The sequence below is a fragment of the Megalops cyprinoides genome, chromosome 8 (assembly GCF_013368585.1).
Source record: "Megalops cyprinoides isolate fMegCyp1 chromosome 8, fMegCyp1.pri, whole genome shotgun sequence".
In the NCBI taxonomy this organism is placed as follows: Eukaryota; Metazoa; Chordata; class Actinopteri; order Elopiformes; family Megalopidae; genus Megalops; species Megalops cyprinoides.
In genome coordinates, this window is record NC_050590.1 from 31,868,003 (window position 1) to 31,890,085 (window position 22,083).

General features: G+C 44.5%; 1 protein-coding gene across 4 annotated transcripts in view; it reads right to left on the bottom strand.

Annotated features, from left to right (window-relative positions):
• brsk2a (BR serine/threonine kinase 2a) overlaps window positions 1-19,818 on the bottom strand; it is a 188,200-nt gene extending 168,382 nt beyond the window's left edge. For all 4 annotated transcript variants that reach the window (XM_036535099.1, XM_036535097.1, XM_036535098.1 and 1 more), the window contains exon 1: window positions 19,408-19,818. In XM_036535099.1, the coding sequence (XP_036390992.1) occupies window positions 19,408-19,720 (313 nt within the window). In that variant the 5' untranslated portion in view covers window positions 19,721-19,818. The remainder of the gene's footprint in view (window positions 1-19,407) is intronic.
• Between the last annotated feature and the right edge of the window lie 2,265 nt (window positions 19,819-22,083).

The following is a 22,083-nucleotide window of genomic DNA, read 5'->3' on the forward strand; positions in this document are numbered from 1 at the left end:
AGAAGCTATGCACATCCATCTGTGAGATTTCCGCTGGGTGTGGGGAGATTTCAGGCTCATCACTAGTGCTCTATTCCCTGTCTTTGGCCTCGTCTCTCTATGGCCACCTTCGGCATTAAGCATCGTGTCCAGTTGTGTATCTACATGCGAGAGCCACCATCAAAGGCATGCTTTGCTGACAGAACCCAAAGTGAACATTTTGTCAGGTTAATGAATGAGACTGCATGAAAGTGGGGTCATGTAAAACAATAAGCTGAGAGTCAGTAAGAGTCAGAGGTCAAAACAGCCAAGGTGCACCTTCACGGTCCACTGCAAGTGGAGTAGAACTCTTGTACAAACAGAATCTGTACACCTTCACCACGGCAACAGGCTCGCTCCATGCAGTGGGCTGGCTTAGGGAGTTGGACAGGTGAAGGTCAAACCTCATTGGGAGGTTTGGATGGTTTCCACCTACACTGTCTCTGCCCCCGCCTTATCACCTTCATATGTGACCTTGTGCATTCACATTCAAGGCCCCAGCCCCCCTACCTGCCTCCACTCTCCCACCCTCTTCCACTTCAAGGCTAGAAGGACTCCACATGTTGAACAGAACATCATGAGGATTCAGCCCAGCCTCAGCTCTCTCGAAGAGCTGTGGAAACAAGGACACATCCAGGAAACCACAGCAATGTTGGCACCAATGCCAAAGGGGGAAGGCTGTCAGACAGCAAGTTCGGATAGTTGTACCGTTTTAACAGAGTGGGAGATGCACAGTCACTGCTGACCCATTCACCTTAGCACTCTGAAGTTGTGTTCCTGAGTGTGAACAGCTCTCACTGGGGTATCAATATCCATGTTATACAACCAAGTGACTGAACAGAAAAGATAGGAATCCAAGAGCACAATAGGCCTTCTAGTCTCTAGGGCTTTTTTGGAATGGTGGGAACATGCAGCTGTGGTCATAGGATTTAATGAACACTACCAACATTCCACAAACAGAGTCATTAAAGACACAGGACACACACATATGATGCACACATAATCATGCTCATTTAAACACAAGCCCCCATGTGTATGCACACACATACATACTCACACTCAAGTACACACGGTCACACACTCACACACAGCTGCGCAACTACACACACGCACCCAGCTCTTCCACTCAGAGTGAGAAGCATGTGCTGCATAACACCTTCAGCCTTATCCAATCCATTAAGTCTCTTATTGCCTCTTAATGAACATAACTGACCTAAAAAGTAAATAAATGAATAAAATGCATGAATACACCAGCACCCATTGCATGCACACGGGGATAGGGGGAGCAGAGCTTTGAGCTCTTTGTGTCTTTACTATAATGACACCTCTCCTGGGATCAGAGGATTAGCATCATCCTGCCTTTCTCCGCAAGGCAAAGTGCTTCCTGATAAAGATGCTGAGAAGATTATAGGTGGAGAAACTCACCGGTCATGCTTTTGTTTATAGAGCCCAAAGATTGCTGAGCTCCTTTAACATACCGACAGTAGAGAGTAGATGTAGCCTATGTGCAGAGTGGTGCCGTGGTTAGCCTATGCATAGTGTTAGGTAGTGGTTAGCCTATGTGCTTCACAGGGCTGTGGATAGCCTGTCAGCAGTACAGGGCTATGGTTAGCCTATGAGCAGTAGTTAGCCTCCATTAAGTGCAAGGCCATTGTAAGACTATGCAAAATGTTAGGCAGTGGTTAGCTTATGCGCAGTGTTAGGCATTTAAGAGGTTAAGTAAGTCTGCAGATTGAAAAGCCAGGAACTATCTTCACAAGAGAGAAATCTCAATTTCCTTCCTTACTATATGAATTTCATTGATCAAGAATGTCTTTGTAAAGAATGAGTAACAACAGCAGGATTTTAAGAGAGAAGGAGAACTGAATCACAGGATTCTGGGATTACCATGAGGGTTAGATAGCCTGAAGCCTTGTGTGTCAACCATACAAGCATTTCAAATTAGCGTGTGTTCTTTGTACTTAAAACTAATACAAGCTTTTCAAAATGGCTACTTCTTAACCTCAAAGGTAACATTATTCAATTTTAGATTTTCAGCAAAGTTGCCCCTGAAGGTGACTCACTATAACTGGACATGAATAAGGTTGTCCACTTTGCAAAAGTATATGACAATTCAACCCTATTTAATGGAAAGGGTTGTGCTGTTTGGCCTTCAAAACTCTCTGCTTTTATTTTACATGTGGGTGCCTGATTGGTTTTTGCCACACACACCACTGGGTAAAGGTGGACAAGAAGCTGAAAAGGGTGAAATTAAGCTGTTATGATTGGACAGTAGCTGAAAAAGTTAATCCTGTCATAGATAAGTAATGCCCAGGAGTTGAACCATAATGCCAAACCCAAATAGGATGACCATTTCCAGACTGAGAAGGAGGTATCATAGTACTTTGGATGTGTTTACTGGGCAGGCTAGTGAAGAGTACGACACCTTCTCTAGCATGTGCAAACCAAAACCTCTTCATCAGTCTGATCCAAGCCTCGCTGGAGCTCTGAACCCACAGTAAGCAAGCATTAAAAACAAACAGACTATTTTTCTGACATACCATCCCATCCTATAGGTTCCTGTGCGATTCCCTTCTCTTACAGGAGGCCGTTTCACTGCCGTCTTGCTGTCAGCCATCCCTGTAACACACCCGTTTTTTAATTACAACCAGCTTCCTACCACTCCACCAGCGCATGTGGGGAGCCTTCTGACTGTTACTCAGTATGTATCACTCCCTTTTTATTATTTCTTTTTTGTTACTGTTCCATGTCATTGGCAGACATCTGTGTAGAGGGCTTCAGAGAAGGAGGCACCCCCGGCAAGCAAACTCAACATTCTCTGACGGAACACCCTTGTGAGAGAAAGGGCAAAGAGCCATGGCTGAATTTGCACAATGAGTGTCCCACATTTTCCCATCATACTCCAAAAACAGCCTAAAGGAATACAAAAAAAAAATGAGCAATTGACAAGGTGTGGTTGCCAAAGAGGAGACAAAAATTACAAAATATCACACAGCCACAGTGCCAATCATGCCCACCACCATGGAGAGACAATAAATCCGTTGTTATTTATCATAAAGACAAACAGATATATTTTTTAATCTTCTCCTGAGGTGATAGCATAGAGGTTTAGACTTCCATCTAGCTTGCTAGACCTGCAGTCGTCTCAGTGTTCTGCTAATGCTGCAGCTTGCTGCTGCCATCAGTGAAAGGGCATGCCTTACATCTGGCCCCCATTGCCTGGGTTTAAACCTTGGTTTCTGCTTGCCCCCATTGTGTTAAGAATTGTATCATTCTGATTCTCTATATACAAAGATGGTGTACTTGCTGCATTCTGCACACCAGCGTTGTACTGCTCCCCTGTGCGCCACCATACCACCACCTCTCCAATTCCATTTATTAAGACACTCCATGATTCCACTCATTGGCAGACGCCTCCAAAGGGCCTTCACTGGCAGTAATGACAAAATCACCATAATGATAGCTGGGAACCTACCAGGAGAGGCCATCCTCTGCTTCTTCATGCCACCCCAGGAGAGATACACCGTGAGGAGTGCCAGGGAAGAGTAAACAGAGCATGCCAAAACAGACACTTTCATATTCCACTCGAGAACAAGGCGACGGGGGCCTCTCTAATCTGGTAGCGAGCCCAACACTTTGAGAAAGAGAGCACTCCCTTCACAGACAACAGATACACATCATACACTACATTAAAAAAACAGGATTGTGGGGGGGCTCTGAACACCAAGGAGCTCACCAAATTAATCAGGAAATGTAGGGGAAAGATGGAGGACTGGGGGAAGTTCGCTGTCAAGAGTCAAAAGTAGCTGCACTGTACATTACATAGGGTTAGGCTCGGCACCTCTCATTCGAAAGTGCTTTTGGGGCAAATGCATTCCTTACAATTCAGGGGCCTTTTCAATATTCTGCAGAAGCTGTTAAGGACAAACACAGAATGGCCCAACTGGAAGTCTGACACATACAACAGTCAGTTAGGCAGTAACGCATTGTCCATAGTCTTTACAAACATGCATCTTAATTAAAAAGGCAGGTTGATTTACTGCATAACTCTGGGATTTTGGCCTTCTTCACTACAGACTGAGAAAGGTTCCACACAGTGGGTAGCCAGGACAGATATTTAACAGGAAGCATAGAGTGACACATTCCTTATTGCTTTAATAATGTTGCATCCACTCCTCCCCGAAGAAGCCCTCATAAGCTGGGCCTTTCAAACATGCAATCTGCTGGCTGGTTTTAAGCATGGTTGAATCAACCATGTGCAGGCACTAAGCAGGAGCAGAAGCTCTATGGGACGCAGGGATGACAAACCTCCAGACTCACCTCCAGTGAAAAGGTCTGAATTTTTCATTAGGATCTCATTAGCAAGAAGATTTGGGGGTCTCAAATTTAATGAGACAGCCACAGGCGAGAGGGTGAATACATACTACAGCTAATACAGATTGGCTTTGTGACTGGCTGAGCCCTTGGAATGAATAAAAAAATACATGAGAGGAAAAATCTAGAACAGAAACCTTTGGTTTTATAGATAGTACCGGTGAACAACTTCTGTCCCCCCTTTCTACATCCTGTTCTTTTTTGATGTGCTCAGTTTAAGTACTTCTGAAAACAATGTCAGGTGTGATATTCATACTTTGGTTCATGCTTTGAGTTTCATTGCACCCATGTTACAAAGAAAATTTCACTGCATGCTGTTAGCAAGACTGAAACAGCAACAAATAGTACAGATTTATTCCAAGAGCCTCTTTATGGCCATAAAATCACTGCTATTAGCATTCAGCAACATTTAGCTATTGTATAACTGCTGCTATTCTTCATGCATTTCTATCAGTTTTTACAAGCAATTACCATTTCCACCATAAAATGAGCTAGAGGCACAACCATTAGATGTACTTTCGTAGTTCTCTCCAAACGAAATACCCATTGTTACATGGGAACATTAAATAAATGTTTATGTCTGTAATTTACAGCTTATTAGTTAATGTATTATGCCATTTGAACAAAAAATTACCATGAAATTACACAGACAAGGCATTTGCCATGCTTTGCAGGAAAAGGGCAGCTGCTTTATGTCCGTGTTTACAATACAGCACCTTGATAAGGAGCAGGTTGGAAAAAAGAGCTACTGCATATTCTGGGGGGCATGCTACCACGCAGAACAAAACAGAACAGAACCTTATCCTCTCATGTCATTCTCAGGTTTGGTGTCCTTTATTTACTACATATTGAAGGATTACTGTATAATATTGCCTTTTGCCTTTTAAAATTCAGTGCAAGACACCAGTATCTCAGTGACCACCTGGGGAGCCTCTTGGCCGCAGTTTCGCCTCTTCATTTACGAGGGAGCATTCCATTTATGTGGAGGTGCACATCTCGATGTAGAAAGGTTCTCCTGCTAGTAAGGTAACGGGATCAGTGATCTGCGAACCTCCTGTCACTGCAGGAGATGATCTTCTGATTACGTGTGTGCATGCCAGCCCAAACCCCATGATCGGTCATCGCTGACACCTCATCAGCAATGATAGGCAATGGCAAACACGAGGTATGAAGGCACTGTGACCACACAGCCCACTTTTGTTCAGTCTCTATGGTGATGACTCTTCCACATGTACAGCCATTCTCACAAGAAGATGGCATAATGTGATCCATGTTAAGAAACTGCCGATCAGGCTATCCACCTAACACTACGACACGAGGAAGTGACACTATTCCTTTAGAGAAAGGATTCTTCACAGGTATGCACAGTAAGGCCTGGATTCAAAGTACAGGGTAATGTTGACTGGTTCCAAAGCTGCCTTTAACATTTTCAGAGGTGAGTTGATTTCATTCACAAAGGTATGCCCAGTGTTGCATGCCAAAGCCAAGACTGCATGCAACATTGAAGATGTATGCCTAGGGCTGGGCGATATGGCCTATAAATAATATCACAATATTTTTAGGCTATATCACGATACACGATATATGTCTCGATATTTTGAAATCTCCTCTAAAGCACTTCATAAATGCTCGATTTAACCCTTTGATGCATACAATCACACCAGTATGATGATTCTAGTAGTTCCTGCAACATGTCTGCATTAAAACATTCTTGTTTATATTCATTAGTGGTTTCTATTGGAACAATTTTAAACCAAGTTAAATTTAACAAAACAGTATATATTCAAACCAGGCATTGGTTTTGCTGCATATTTTGCAGATAATCGTTGTTTCTTCAACATCTTCCTTGCGATACCAGGGCTTCAGACTAACTTTTCCACTGGTAGCACTGGTGGTACCAACTTCCTCAGTGGGTCACACCAGCACAGGATTTGGTTGCACACCTTTTTTTTGGTACAGCATGGTATTAATCAATGACCTTGCATGCTGATGAATAGTTGTCTTAATTTGCATACCCTAGTTTTGCATTGATGTAAAGATTGACAGTGACTCGAGACTTGATACTTGCAAAATACTTTAATCTGAACATTAAGTTTCCTTCGTACCGCAATCACGGGTCCTACGTTAGCCATTGTGGTTGAAAGTAGTACTTTTTCTTCTTCACTGGCTCAGTCAGTCTCTCCCTACCTGCACCTGCACTCTCATCATCAGTTGTGTCTGAGTCTGGACCTCTCCTTGGCTCTCCCTCTCCAACAGCCTCCTCCTCCCTCTCCTGATTTTGTTTTTAACCCTTTCGCGCATAGATTGGAAAAAATCTAGCTAATTCTAGCTTTGAGGAAACAGCAATTTAACATTAAAAAATATAGCAAATGCAGCGGTGAAAACTATGAGAAGCTTAATAATGCTAATGAAAACATAACGAACCATGTAACGTAATGCGCGCTACATAGCATAAAATAAGTTACATGCAAAAGGGTTAAAATAATCAGCTACAGATCACTTCATCTTTGGAACACGGAACAGCTAAATGGATTGTTTCACACGTTTCATCATCAGTGCGCGTGTACAGGCAGGGGGAGTGCAGGTAGGGAGAGACCGACTGAGCCAGTGAAGAAGAAAAAGTTCTATGTGAAATTTTAACTCTCACACTCTCAAAAAATGGTTGCATATGCGACCATTTTGGTCGCAGTCTGGAGCCCTGGATACCCAAACCACTGCCAGACGATGGATCCAGTGCTGTTTCTTTTCGGAATCAATTTGTCCATCTCCATCTTCTATTACTCTTTCCGAACTCAGCACGTATAAACTTGCTTTGGCGCTTCACTTCTTTCACTCTCTCCAGGCTCTTTCCCTGTTCCCTCCAGATACAAAAACATACATCTCACCTATATACGTCACACACACTCGCCCAGGAGAGTGGTCTGGATGGGGGGGAGAGTGTATGTGACAGTTTTTTTCTTTTTGTGTCTATGAAAGGGAGAGAGCAAGAGAAGCGAAACGCCAAAGCGAGTCTGGAGCTGGCGGCTTAAAAAAATTACGCGACAATTTGTACTCGATGTTTGCTATATAGTAATTTACTACATCCCACGTAGAAGAAGCCACGATACATTGAGTATATTCGATATATCACCCACCCCTATGTATGCCTGTAGAACTCTACCCAAAATGACATTTCCCCCTGTACCTGAATACCAGTCTTCTCTTGCCAAGCTTAATCCCTAGAGGGTCTACTGCAGACAGATTACCACACACCACAAGGAGTCTCTTCCAGCAAACAGCTCTTTGGATAAATAATGAGACTAGATGGGCTAAATGGCCTGTTATCATTACACTTATGTTCTTTTGATGATGACCTGTCACTCTAACTGTGGCTCCACAACTTCATCCTATGGGGTGCTGCACCCCACGGAGGGTCACTAAACCAAGCCATCTAGCCAGCTCATCCCGCTGAGTTTAAGGTCATCTCCACATCCCTCATCAAATTGGCCAACACCAGAGAGGTTGGTCAGCTCTCCTGCCCTGTTCCCCATCTCACACCCATTATTGAGAACCTGTGCCATAGCACTGAGGCTTGGAGAGAGAGAGAGAGAAAGAAAGAGAGAGGGAGAGAGTTTGTGTGTGTGTGTGTGCATGCGTGTGCTGGGAGGAGCTGGGGGAGGGACAAGGAGTGCTAGCAAAATGGAGCACATTTCATTGTGCAGGAGAATTGAGCTGAGAGAAATTCTCTAAAATTCTAAAATTCCCATTAGTAGCAAGTGAGCTCTAATCACCCGTTATGAAATTACCTGACCAAAATTATCCATTGAATTTTCAGGAAGAAAATCCTCTGTAGGACAGCCCCTTGAAAGACACCATTATGTCTGCATGAGAGGGCTGATGGGTAGGGAAAGTGGGGTGGGGTAGGAGAGGGGGGTGCAGGGTGTCCTCATTCAGGATTGTCACAGCTCAGTCAGAAAAACACTGGGATCAGTAGCTTACACGCCCTCTGGGCAGGCCCTCATACATGTACCACAGTACTCATACGCATCCACCCAACCGACGATGATGCCACCCCTTGGGTTACCATGGAAATCCCCAACATGTCCTCAGCTAGGGGGATGGGTTGCATACAAGCATCCAAGTTTTCCATGAAAACACCTCGGTTTTCCCGCCATTTCCCAGGAGAGGAAGGACAGAGTGTCCATCAAGCTGCATTTATTGTTGTTACAGCAACCCTGATGGTACACCACAACACACACTTGAACTATCCCCTGCAACCCCCCCCCCCCACAGTTTGTACTGGAGGGAATTACCTCCTGCTTCTCTTAAAGGGCGCTCCTGTACTTCTTACGTAACTCATTTGTAAAGGTAATGAGTAGATAGTAGGGATGTAACGATATATCGAATTTCGTGATATTGCGATAAAAAAATGTCTCGATACCGTCGTGGCACTGTGACGAAATCTACCAGGATATTACAAGGTTATTTTGCTAGTATAGCTGCGTTCTACTATCTCTCCTTGTCGAAAATTGTATTGTTTTTTTTTTTGCAATTGTACCTGGGGCAGTTTTTTGCTTAGGGCAGTCAGGCGACGCATCACCAAAGGGGGAAAGGGAGGGAATTTTTCACATTCTACCACAGTGTTACCCTAGCTGGGACTGTTCTAGACAGTTTGTCCTGCCAATCAGCTTCAAGTCGTGTTCCGTGGAGTACCGCCCCTTTTGGGCGATTTCAGTCTGGTTGAAAATCGCCCAGATCGCTCTGATAGACTCTCATGTTAAGGAAATTTTTTTCAAACTGCAGGCACTGCAATGCAATATCTGTATGGGTTCCAGGTGGACTTGCACTAACATGCTTTCGTCATACATAACCTGGTGTAGGGATCACCAAGGCAGCCAGCAATCTTGTCACATTCAAGGTTAACAGGGATAATGTTACCTCAACTCTGAGGAACTCAATCGTGTCATTAAGAGAAATACCGTTCAGTCATCATAGTAATCAGGATAAATTGGCAACTAAAGAATTAGGACCACCCAGACCAAATTTAAACATCAAGCAAGTATCTACAAAGGGGAGGGAATCGTATAACCAGGGAGCTGGTATAAGCGGAAAACATGGCTAGCAGGCTTTGTTTGCAATGTGGCAATGTGGCAATGTCAAGTTAGCTAGCTGACTAATTTGCACAATGCAATGTGACAATGTCTAGCTAGCTAGCTGTTAATTTACCCATTGAACGGGTCACCTTAGCCATCATTGCAAAAATTGCCCCCCCTGAGAGATTTGGCAGGAGCCGCCACTGAATTGTACATACATAGTTCAATCATTCATTGACAAAGACAATTCATGCCAATTTTTGCACGTGCTTAGGTTATGGCTGGCTACCTTTATTTTATTTTAGTAAAGAAGGAAAGCAGAAGCACTTTAAGTTAAAAGGAAAAACAAAGTTTATACTAACAAAAAATGCTGATTTATTATTTCATAAAGGACATTTTCAAGTCATTTTTTTTTCTTTTTTAATATCGCAATAAATATTGTATCATGGACTTTTTATTCTGATATTATCGTACTGTGAGTTTTTAGTATCGTTACATCCCTAGTAGATAGCACTAAAGCCACAAAGAAAGCCGTATTTCAGCTGCAGTAGAAGATGGGGGACAGGGGGTGGGGGAGTCTGGGTGGTGAAGCGTAGTGAGGAGAGATGATCTAAATGCTGGACTTAAATGATAAGGTTGGGCCTGACCCCAGGAGCTGTGACATCCTCTCTCTTTAACTCAGACACTATCAAACACTATCCTTCTCTCTCTTTCTCAGTCCATCTTCATCACTCATGAGAACTCAGCCCTCTCCCCCTCTCTCCATCTCGCTCACTCACCAACAATCTCCTTCTGACCCCCCCCCATCTCTCTCTCCCACTAACTCTTCCCTACCTCTCTACCTCTCTTATTAGTTGATCTCTCTCTCCCTCTTCATCTTTCTGGTGATGTCATTTCCCTGGCTGCATGCTGAAAGGCATGACTCTTTTCTGCTGAATCCGCTGAAGAGGGAGAATCCATGAAACAGCAGCACCACCAAAAATTAATCAGCTTTCAGGGATGAACACAATCTGGCCATCTGTGGAGAGAATTTTCCCCTTTCTGTCTCGAGTTCTCTCTCTGTCGCTCTCATCTTTCTCACTCTCTCTCTCAGTCTATACACACACTTTAAAGTGATCAATTGAAAAAAGAAAAGTGGAAAAAAATGTGAATAAACAGGCCATTCCATCTCCTGGGGTCCAGCTTCCATGACTCTGAACTTTATGACCCCGCTGTTTAAACACAGACACAAACACACACAAAAGAGGTGTTGACCTTTTGACCCTATCTACAAAGAGAGGATGGTACCAGCAGTATCTGTTAGGGTTTACTGTAATTTTTGTAGGGACATATAACAGAGTAACAGAAACAAAAAAATGTTCATGCGATGCATGTTATGCATGTCTCTGTGTGGACTGAGCTACTCGAGGAAAGTAGCAGCCTGCCCAGAGAGGAGGGGAGCAACTCTTCCTTGGCATGCCCTGTCATGGCAGTCCGCTATGGGCAGGACACGGAGCAGATGAGAGGAACAATGGCGAGTCGACCTTGCTGCTCCACCAGAGCCAGCTTTGGCCTCCTGGACATGCTTGCCCATCTGGGTGAAAGGGTATCAAGCCCTTCTCCTCTGGAAAAGTGCAAGAAACATCATCTTCCAGAGCTGATGTGTCAGGAAGCCATCCCCAAGCTGCCTCTCTGTGTCAGCCAGGGGAGGAGGGGATTGGGACCCTACTGTGACCTCTCTCTGCCATTTGGTCTCTGTAGTGCAGGCCGCTGCTCACCGCGTGGAAGGTCGACTACTGAGTAATGGGACACAGCTCCTTACCTGCGAGTGGCCCTGCAGATCAAGTGAGTGACACAGCTTGAAGCAGTGAAGCCCCACCCTGGAGCTTGTGGACCCAGTAATTGTGTGTTTGAGTGGCACACCCCAAGGCTAGATAATCAGCGACAGTGACAGTGACAGTGATAGTGAAGGAGGCCCGGGTGGATTTCAGCTGCGCAAAGGCGAAAACACACAGATGAAAATGTTTCATCGCCTAGGAATCAGTGCCTGCTCCTCCAGACGAAGTCTGAATTGCAAGCCTTGTATTAGTATCAGGTTTACAGCTCTACTCCTGCCAAACTATCTGCACCAAGAAATGAACCATCACAGCTCCGTACATTCTCTCCTAGTCACAGGATAGGATATGACATGTTGGGAGTAGGAGCTCAATTATTTCCACCAATTGCTGGGTGTTCACATTAACGGCAAATGAAAACTTCAAAAGCCATACTTATCTTTGACTACAGATGTCCTCCAGAGATTTAGGGACTCTCAGAAGAACTGCTGCTGCCCTGGGTTTGCAGTGTGGCACTCCAGGTACTGAACAGTGTCCATACCTTTTAAGTACAAATTACAAATAATGCTGTGCCCCCCCCCCCCCCCCCCCCAAGATAATTGTATATAAAGGAACAATATGGTAAGAATGTCTGCATGTAAAAAAAAAAAACAAAGAAATAAAGATCATCAAAAAGCTCCTCACCTTGCTGTTTCTAGTCCCACCAACTGGCCATGGTGTGGGCCATGGCAAGCACACTCGTTTGGGTTGGCACAATGCAAAGCAACAAGAGCGCAGTGTTCCTTCCCGGCTCCCACTAATCTGTGAGCTTTTAATGAGGGCACAGCTCCAAGGGCTGGTCTGATGGCCAAGGAGAGGGTAAGCGAGAGGGATCTGAGGGCCTGGCTGTCGCCGGCTCACTCTGATCTCCGAGATGGAATGCCACAGCCATTCTGATGTGAGCGGGAACTGGGAAGGAGGCGAAACCATGACAACCATCCATTCTTACCCAGCATTCAAAAGGCCCAGAGACAAATTGTTGAGAAAGCCAGCATGACCACATATCCAGGCGGTGGATATCTTAAATGTGGCACTGAGACAAAAACACCATCCATTATTTGCGGCCATTTGTAACACCCACGTACTGGCAGTCTTTCAGAGGAGGGTTTCCCATTGTTCACAACATATTACTGAGACAGCCATGCACATTCACTCATATTCATTCGCATGATCCCAGGGATCACAGTAAATGACCTGGCATCATTATCTTGCATAAGAAAAATAGGAGAGAAAAACATTAAATAAAAAAAGAAACAAAGACAACTGAAAAATAAAAAAAAGCCTCGCTGGCAAAAGTGTGACAAGCGAGGATACAGGAGTGTCTGAAATTGGCTGAAATTGAGGCAAAATTGACCGTGGCAGTTCTATCATGCTGGATGATTTTCTCTTCTTACCGATACAAAAAAGTGAGAGAAACGCGATTTTGGATGCGCTACGTTACACCCCAAATAGAGCCCATCAGGGCATACCTACCATAACAAACGGGTCTGTCTCAGGGCCTGAGAGGGAAACATGCACAATGTGAGACACGGGAACAGCTACATACATGCACTGCAACATCTGTCCCTGACAGAGACCTGGTCTCTCCTTTTTTAGGTCAGGAATTGCAGGAGGAAAAGGAACATATTAATTGACCAATAAGTGGCAAAAGTTTAAAAAAAATTCAGAGGGTCATTAACAGCACTGAGGATGATCTAGGCCTGTCTTGGGTTTTTTGTGCTATTGCTCATCCCCACCCTCTCTTTCTTCATCATTAACCTCTGAAAATGATTTGATACAATGTATTTTCCCCAGTCAATGTGGTTCCACGAGGGGCCCTTGACCGATTTAACAAATCACTGATCGCATAGGAGAAAAAGGCAGTTGCAGGGAGGTGACAGTGGTCAGTGGGAGACACTTTTACAGTATGTTCCGCAGTAGGGAAGAAGAGGTGACACACCTATCCCAGTCTGCTGTGGCAGCCACCAACACAAGACAGACCTTCTGAGCAGTTCTGGTCCCTGCAGATTTCCGTAAGAATGATTTAACCAACATTTTGTTGAGGGCTGAAACTCCAGAGCTTTACAGAATGTTTCAGTGGAATGGCATCTCATTATATGGTGGAAACTGACACCACAATGAGCTGCGCTGGTTGTTGGCCCCCCACTGTGCTCCCAGCAACCTGTGCCGCCACCCGCTACTCCCACCAACCGCTGCCTCTCTGTCTCTCCGCATGGATGTTCTCCACCATGCAGCTGCTGCCTATTGCCCCAGTGCTCCGAAAACCCCAGGTACTCCTGCGCTTCAATAGAGGGTCACCCTTGGGACATCCCAATTGGTTAGGCAGGCAGGATGGAGAAAGAGGAAAGAGAAGTAGACAGAGGCAAGAAAAGCAAGAGGAGAATTAGGGTAGGTGGAGGAGTATTCAGTGAAAGAGGCACACTATTAACTATCTGAGGGAAGTGCCCTGGGATTTCCCAATGAAAACAGCATGACATGACTCAAACAAGTCAGTGCCTAAGTGCCTGAGTTTCCAGCTACGGCAGGCATGCTCTCTTGGGATGAGATGGCACTGTATTCCTCAGCAATAGGTAGTAATAATTGGCACCACACTTCCATGCTTTGGCACCCAACTGACCAGCATGTCATACGGTCAGCATGCCTGAATTGACACCTGCCATTATTAGCAGCCTCCAAGCCTCTCCTCTTATGGGTGTTTACAACAGAAGCAGTGAGACCAAAGAGAGAAGCCATAGTGGGCCTCAATGCCTGAAATGCTTGTGAGGCTTGAACCAACCTCTCTTCCAGCAGAGGTGAACACCCGCTCTTGGGATTGTTTAACATGGCAAGAGGACTGACTGCACCCATTTGTTAACATGAAATAACCATTTGCCTCCCCCAAAAATGCATTTGAGGGAATATGTTCATCACTGCCAAACCCATACCAAGAAATTAATAATGCTGACTGGAGTGAAGCCATTACAGCCCTTACAGTATGCAGGGGAAGATGAACAGAGGCAGTTAAGGTGGATGAGAGGGTGACGAAAGAGGCTGAGCTTCTTTTGTATAGGATATGGTTGATGGAATAAAGAGTAGGGGCTGTTCTGGCTCTCTCCTTTCTACCCACCCCCGCCCGCCTCTACTACATAAAGTTCTCTCACAACATATGGGCTCACTCCAACAGTAGCAGCATAGCAGCCTATTCATTGTGCAGCAGTCCAGCCACCGCTGCGCCCCCCGGCCAACCACACAGGCCTGCCCACAGAAGCTACAAGGACAGCACCCAACACACCTTGGCCGCAAGGACCCCCTCTCACCAGCGCGGCAGTCAGAATTCCTCTCAGAGCATAAAGTCAAGTGCTTAGTGCCGGTTCATCACCACCCCTGACCCCCTACGGCCAGGCGATGGAGCAGAGCAGAAGAGGCCAAACGCATGCTCGCAGGGCCTGGGAGCTCAGACGTGATGCTGGGACTCTGCGAGCCAATCACTACCACTTAGAGGCAGAAGACAGGCGGGCAGGCAGGCAGGCAGGATGATGCGGGGCTGTGGATCGCTAAGATCTGACCTCTTACATCAACTGATCTGGCCTTAACAGCTCACCATTCCTCAGTTACACTGGTCTCAATCTTCAGGTTTATCACAAAATAAACAGCAGCTGCTTTGTACAATGTTGTTATGACATGTATTCCCTTAGAATGACCTTGCCTAAACTTCCAAGGCAACCTAATAACTGCATGCAGGCTTTCACTAAAGAAATCAAAGGTTTACAAGATGCAGGGGGAAACATCAGTCACTCATAAGCAGTGAGACACACAATACTCAGAGCAACCTACTTCACATTCAACAAGAAGCACCAAAATAAACTTCAAGTCAGAGGTGCACGGTCAATATAGAAGTCTCAGCCAATATGATGTCAGTTTCCATGAACATGGCAACAAATGAACCAGGCTTTGCTGATTTTTACACATAATTATCAGAAACAGTCCATCCTATTGGGTGCAACATACTCTATGAGGTCACAACAAAATCTTTCAACTTTGTATTGAATTGACACTTGAATCAGCATTGAACAATCAAAACCAGATTAATACTTTTCCCCAGTTATGCAGGCTGGCTTCTTTTCAATCAATTAGCACCAAGCAGAAAAACCGTGACAGACCAGTGCCATGCCAATATCAATACTTACTCCTAACATCAAAGTCCACCTATCATAGTTGTCGCAGTGGGGATACCATTGCGCAGCGCTTCAGGCATCCAACTGTCAGGTGAATCATATATAAATAACAAGACGTTAAGTCCATCTTGAGAACACAACTCAGACAGTAACAACCAAGCTTGAGGGCACAACAACAGCTGAAACTTATCTCACGATAAGGATGTTTCTTTGGATGCTCCAGTGCATCAGCGATGTGAAAACATTTCTCTTTCTCTCAATAAAAAAAAAGCATAAAGGCAAGAGACACATGCAACAAGAAAGGAGTATTTAATATATTATTACATCAGCACACTGTCCCCTTAAATAATTTTTACACAATTTTCTCTGTGGATACCCACATTCAAGGAAACCCACTCTGCACAAACTATTCATTTTACAACACTCTGCAGTGGGAGAGCCTCAACCTTGTCACTGAAACCTACATAGTTCTAGGGACATGTCCCCTTCCTTACAACATCTGTTACACACTTGGTCAACCTGCCCTCTGTTAAAGAGCACTGCTCTGGATGTAGAGCTTCACAATCTGGGGTCCTCTCTGTCTAACATTCTCCCAGTCATGACTCAGCTTAACGCAAAGGAGGGAGGAGAAAGAAGCTGTCTTTCAAACTGACCAGTTGCCATCAGGAATCTCCATCAATGACTCAAAGACTCCAGTCTGGCATATCAAATAATGGTACAGGCATATTGTGCAGTTTTTAGCACAGTGGGACAGAACACAGAGTTGATTCAGCAGAGAGAGACAGACAGAGAGTATGTAAAATGAAAAATCAAAGAACAGAAACCATATCATCACAGGAACAGAATGACTACATCAGCCAGTAGCCTGGAGTTGCCTGACAGCTTTTAGGGTCTTTACACTAAACCAGTTCCAGAAATCACCAAATACACACCTATGTTTTTGTTATGAAATGCTTTATTTTTCAAAAGGTACATATCATCTTACAGCCACCCTAAATCCCTAATCTCCGCTCAAGGGACCTGGGGTCTGAGAACAGTTTCGATAGTTGACTGTTTAGCACAACAAAGACCTTGGCTTATCCCCACTACGTAATCAAAGGTTAATATTCTCCCTGGCACCATGCGACTGCACTGCTGACAGTACACTATCCATCCACAAAGGAGAAGATGAACCAGCAGCAGGACAGAGAATGTGACGGCTGCCACTGCAAGCCAATCATCATCTTAGCATCTGAGAGGTCAGCCCACAAATTACCCCATTGTCAGGGTGGAATTTTTAGATCAGTGGCATCACTCAAGCTGTCACAGAGTGAGTACACACCTATGAATCCCCAGCCCTGACACGCCCATGCAAACAGGACAACAGCCCAAGCCTTCTGAAGGGCCCCCTAAATGTTTGTCCTAAATAGGTCCCTCCTTTACACCTTTGTTTAAAAAAAGACTGGCCATGAAGACCCATCCGGCAGAGCTGCCGATGCCCATGCAAGGCGGCTCTGCACTCATCATTTCATTTCTCCTCCCCACTGCGTCCTCCCCTCTCTTGCAGGCACATATGAGCGCATGAAGGGAGGGATTATGGCTGCAGCCAGCAGCACGGCGTGTGAGCGTTTGCCTAATCCCATAATCAACACAGCCGCACGTCGGACAACCAGATCAACCCGGGACCTTCTACTGCCCTCTATAAATAACTGCCCCGTCACAGCCATGAAGGGTCACGGGAAGAGCAGCCATTGGTCATGATCCACTCACCCGCACTTGCTTCCACAGGGTAGTGAATGGCAGTTAGCACATAATCACAGCTAGTTAGCCTTGATCAAGTCTGGTTCTTCTCTGTGGTGGTTTCTTCTTTGTAATCCTGCTCATAACAGCCAGTATAGCCGGCAAATGTGTAGCCTTCTCAACAAGAACTGATGCACACAGTCCTACACAGAGACAGAGAGGCAGTAGAAAATGACTACCATGCCCCTCCAGGACAAATGTTTGCATATGCCTTCTTGAAAGGTGTTTGTGATTAAATATCTGCTGTAGAGTAGGAAGAGTAATGAGGAGATTAAAAGCCTTGCAGAAGTGACGGTTGTGCTGAGATGTTTAAACTGACAGGTAGACACACAGACACACAGTGGGAGAGAGACAGAAAAAAAGAGAGGCTTAATTCCTTTCAAATGACTCCAATTGTGCTGAGGAGAGCTCAGCTAACTCAATATGCCATATTTTCATCCTCAGACATGATCTGGGAGAACAGGGGAGTATGAGCTATTTTGGAAGATCACAAGGTTTCAGACAGACAGTTAGGCAGACAGCCAGGCTTAGTGTCTTCTGTCTCTATTATGGCAGTAGAGCAAGGTCCCTTAACTTCAGAAACTCTACAGCATGATCAAGAAAACCTAATATGCTAATAATCACCCTGAAATGTTTCATGTAACACTTTCCAAACTAAAAGCAAAAATTCAAATGAAAGAACAGCTAGCAGATTTGCTTACTATAGTCCTGCAGTGTGTTTCTGCCTGTTTTAAATGAGGCCTAAGGGGATGTTTACCTCAGGGCTGCATACGAATTCCAGGCCTACCTGTACGTCCTGCATTCAATTAATCAGGCGCTGTGTCCTAACAGCATGTCCTAAATCGAGCGGCATAACAATGTCATCCAAAAACCATCATTATACGACAGACTAATAACGGCAAACGGCCATCTGTAGCTGGGACGAATGCGAGCCCGGTGCACTACGGCCAGATACAGGTCTACATCACCCGTGCACTATTACTACTCGCTACCTTTTTAAGAAGGGGCGATGGTCTGGGCGGAGGATATCACAGCGTCAGACCACGCACACGAAATCCCCTGAATAAAAAGGCGGACTGCAGAATTTGTGTTCATACAGCCAGCTAGCTCAGCAGAGACAGCTGGGAATGGCTGGGAAGTTAACGCCTATTGTCGCCGTTTTAGACAACAGATGGGCTGAAATCACACTCTGCGTATGGACCTCTTTTTGGAACAGCATAAAGCGGGCTCCATCACCTTTTTGCTCTGCAATGGGCGCCTTCCTACGAACTAACTCTTTACACTACGCCGCCACGAACATCCTGGTTTTTAGAACATCTACGGCAAGCGGTAAATACAGATTAGAATACTTTTCCAAACGTCTTTCATATAACATTGACTGGTGTTTCATAGAACTATCGCAACACTGACACAAAATTCCAGCTACCAAATGTTCCACGCATGTAGCTTTTACCTTTTGCCTTGGGTAGATTTCGTATTGTTTTCCTCTTTCAACACGGCTGTTCAGCAACGGCTTTCATACATATCGTAACATCATAATCACCGCTACTGAGGAGTACAGCACATCAGTGAAACTGCACCTGCTATCTCCACATTGCCTTACGACTCCAACACAACCACTTCTGCAAGATTGCATTGTCAAATGAAACATGCCGGTGAACATTTTGCTTCTGAGGGTAAAATAACGATAAAGAGCCTCTAAAGACAGTGAAACTTACACTAAGAGTAGCTTAAAGTATTTCTAAAAATTATATACAAACCATAGAACGCAGCAAGCAATTCACAACAGCAGGGGACGGCGAAAGTTCATTTTCTTCAAAATAATCACATTAGCAAGGATAGCCAGTTTAATTTTGCAATGATCACCCTGGTAGTCGAGCACTTGTAGAAAAACCAATTAATGTGAAACATTATGCAAATCCCCTCGGCCCGCTGAAAAATCGAGTAATAATCATGTTTACAAGCAAGCAACAGCGCAACATCCCAATTCCCAAAAATTCGTGATAAAACTGCAGACATTCTCCCGCAAAGGCAACATGCGCTGAGCGATAAACTACACAACCCAGCCGGCGTGTTTTTACCTCGTCAGAGAGCGCAACACCGGTGTCACCACTTCGCAATAAGCATGCCAGAAAATACGTTACAACAAACACCAACCTGTCTGTCCTTTGCCGAGCGTCTTTTCCAAGCGATACGGTCCCACGTAATTGGCATGTTGAGCACCGCTGTTGTCTTTACCCGGCGATGACATTTTTATTTCACGCAATAAGGACTGTTCTAAAATGCAGTTGCGGTTATTCAGAGAATAACGCAGAACTCTCTTTTCTTTCAAGTCCAACAATTCTTTTATTCCCCAGCCCAGTTTCGTCCTCCGGTCGCTCTCTCTCGTTCTCCCCCTGTAGCTATCTATCGCTCCCTCTCTCGCTCGCTGAATGAGTAGGTAGGGTTTTCTCCCCCTCCTCACTCTCATGCACACACTCTCGATTTCTTCTCTTTTTGCTGCAGATGAACAGGGGCGCTCTAGGATTCAAATAGCATTGTGGTTGGGGAACCTGCGCGACTTCTTTCCGCCTGTGTCGGTGCTGTGGAGCAGGCAGTGCGCAGAATTCGCGGTGTACATAAGACAGGAGGGTCCGCGGTACTAAACAATGATTGACGTAGGATCCGACCAAACAACAGCCCGCCACGAGTGCCGCAAGCTGCAGCTCGGTCCTGGAGTTTGGAGTAGGCTATTTAAGAAAGCAGTTGCTGAAATCCTATGTTAAAAAATGCTGCGGAATCAACCGCTGAATACGAGGTCTCTAAAATAAAGTTATATCATGTCTATGCAAATATGGGCTTTACTATTGTTGCAATTATGAATATTTAGACAATCGTTTCATGTAAGCAAAATATAACCATTGAAATTACACAACCTTAATGTAAGGTCATCGACACCACAGAGCAATACAACGCGAAATATTTAATTTCAATTTATAATTTGAAATGTAAAATGTAATTTGACATGTTGTCCCCTGCTCTCCTCTACAGCTGCAGTTGGGGCAGCCTAAGCATTACGTTGGACTCAGACCTACTTTTTTGAAGTGTTTGTCAAACTGGTAAGTGTTTGTCAAACTGGTCCATTTGTTTGTTTGGTCATCGTAGGCAATTAAACACTATGAACATCGATTAAGTATTAATGAAGCGCATGCTGGGTCTAGTATTGTGGTGGATATCCCCCTGGTCTGGGCCAAATGGACCGAGGGTCTTCCTCCACATTTTGATGCCTTCCAGAAAATAATAAGTCCTCACAGAGTCTGATGTAATCATGGTTGTTTGGTTTATTGCATATGGTGATCAATCACATACAGTAAACCGGGTTGGTCCGCGGAGCAACAGGTGTATATGCGGTGTGTATACATTCACAAACACTCCCCAATCACTCCGCCTTCCCCTCAGCCTACATCCATCCTTTATGCCTTTCCTCACTCCTCCTATCCCAGACCACAACTTCCAACTCCTCCCAGGCTCCTCCTTCAAGATCATCCCATTTTCCATTTTAATACACCATTATTTAATTTTTAAGCTGTCACATTTACCCCGCCTGGAAAGTCCCATAAACTCCATAGTCATTAATTGTATATTATTTTTAAACATAACACTTCTGAAATTTCCCATTATTCCCACTCCACACCTATATGATTTTTAAACATAATTAAATAATACACAGCATATATGCCTGGAATATTACCATTATTTCCAGGCCCACATTTAAATAATAAAAAAGGTTAAGTAACTCAGTTAGCCAGACCGCGATGCTGCAGACTGTAAGAAGGCACACAGATATCTATGTGCCATAAGCTACAAGGTTAGGCCTTAAAGCAAAGGGTTAATGTAAGAACTAGGCCCCGTCTGGACACGGCCCAGAAGACGGGCCACAGGAACAAGACAAAGAGGAATTAAACCCCGCAAAGTTGGGCCGTTGGCTCAGCACTACTATAATGGGCAACTATGACAAACTGCAGTAAATCCACATACAGTTCGCAAGCATTTGCCAGTAGATGTCAGCTAGGCCAAAGCAGGCAATCAGCTCTTATTTTCTAGCTGTATAACTCATAAAAGAAAATATAAAACTAAAATGGGATGCATATGTTAAAAGGAGGCAAAAAATGCTGACACGCTGTAGGGGTATGTCAGGGGGAGAAGATACAATAAGCGAAGGTGGCATGACTATGAGTCAGAGAAAAAGGATACAATAAGCGTAGACCGTAAACCAATAGGAGAAGTGAAGGCAAAAAAGATACAATAAGCGTAGACCATGAACCAATAGAAGTTGGCATGACTATAGAACAGCAACATAGTGCACGAAGGTTCTGGGTGACTTCCAGGGAGGGCCAATGCTGAAGGCAGTGTTCCTTCTCCAAGGTCACCCACTGTCCTGTAATAGCCCCCAAGATTACCTCCCTAGCGGTGTCTTACAATGGCCTACATGCAATGTTTATAACCTAGGGTAACCCCCAGCATTATTTAGGCATAGAATCACATCATATTACTTTTCAGTAGTAGTGCTTAATGCAAACAGTATTTTCCACTATACAAAGTATGATAGAATACATATTATTTAAGGCTAACATATTAAATTGTCTGGTTTCCTTATACACTTCTAGACCTCCACATGTACAGTAAAGATAAAGTAAATAGCTAATGTAATATATCAATAACTTCAGTTAATATGTCAATAACTGTGGTTAAAATCAAAAGCTAACATCTGTTGGCAATGCTTATGGTGTTTGCTGGCAATAACTTATTTCCACCATGTAACAAGCTTAATCGTACCACGTCAAGCTCCGCTTT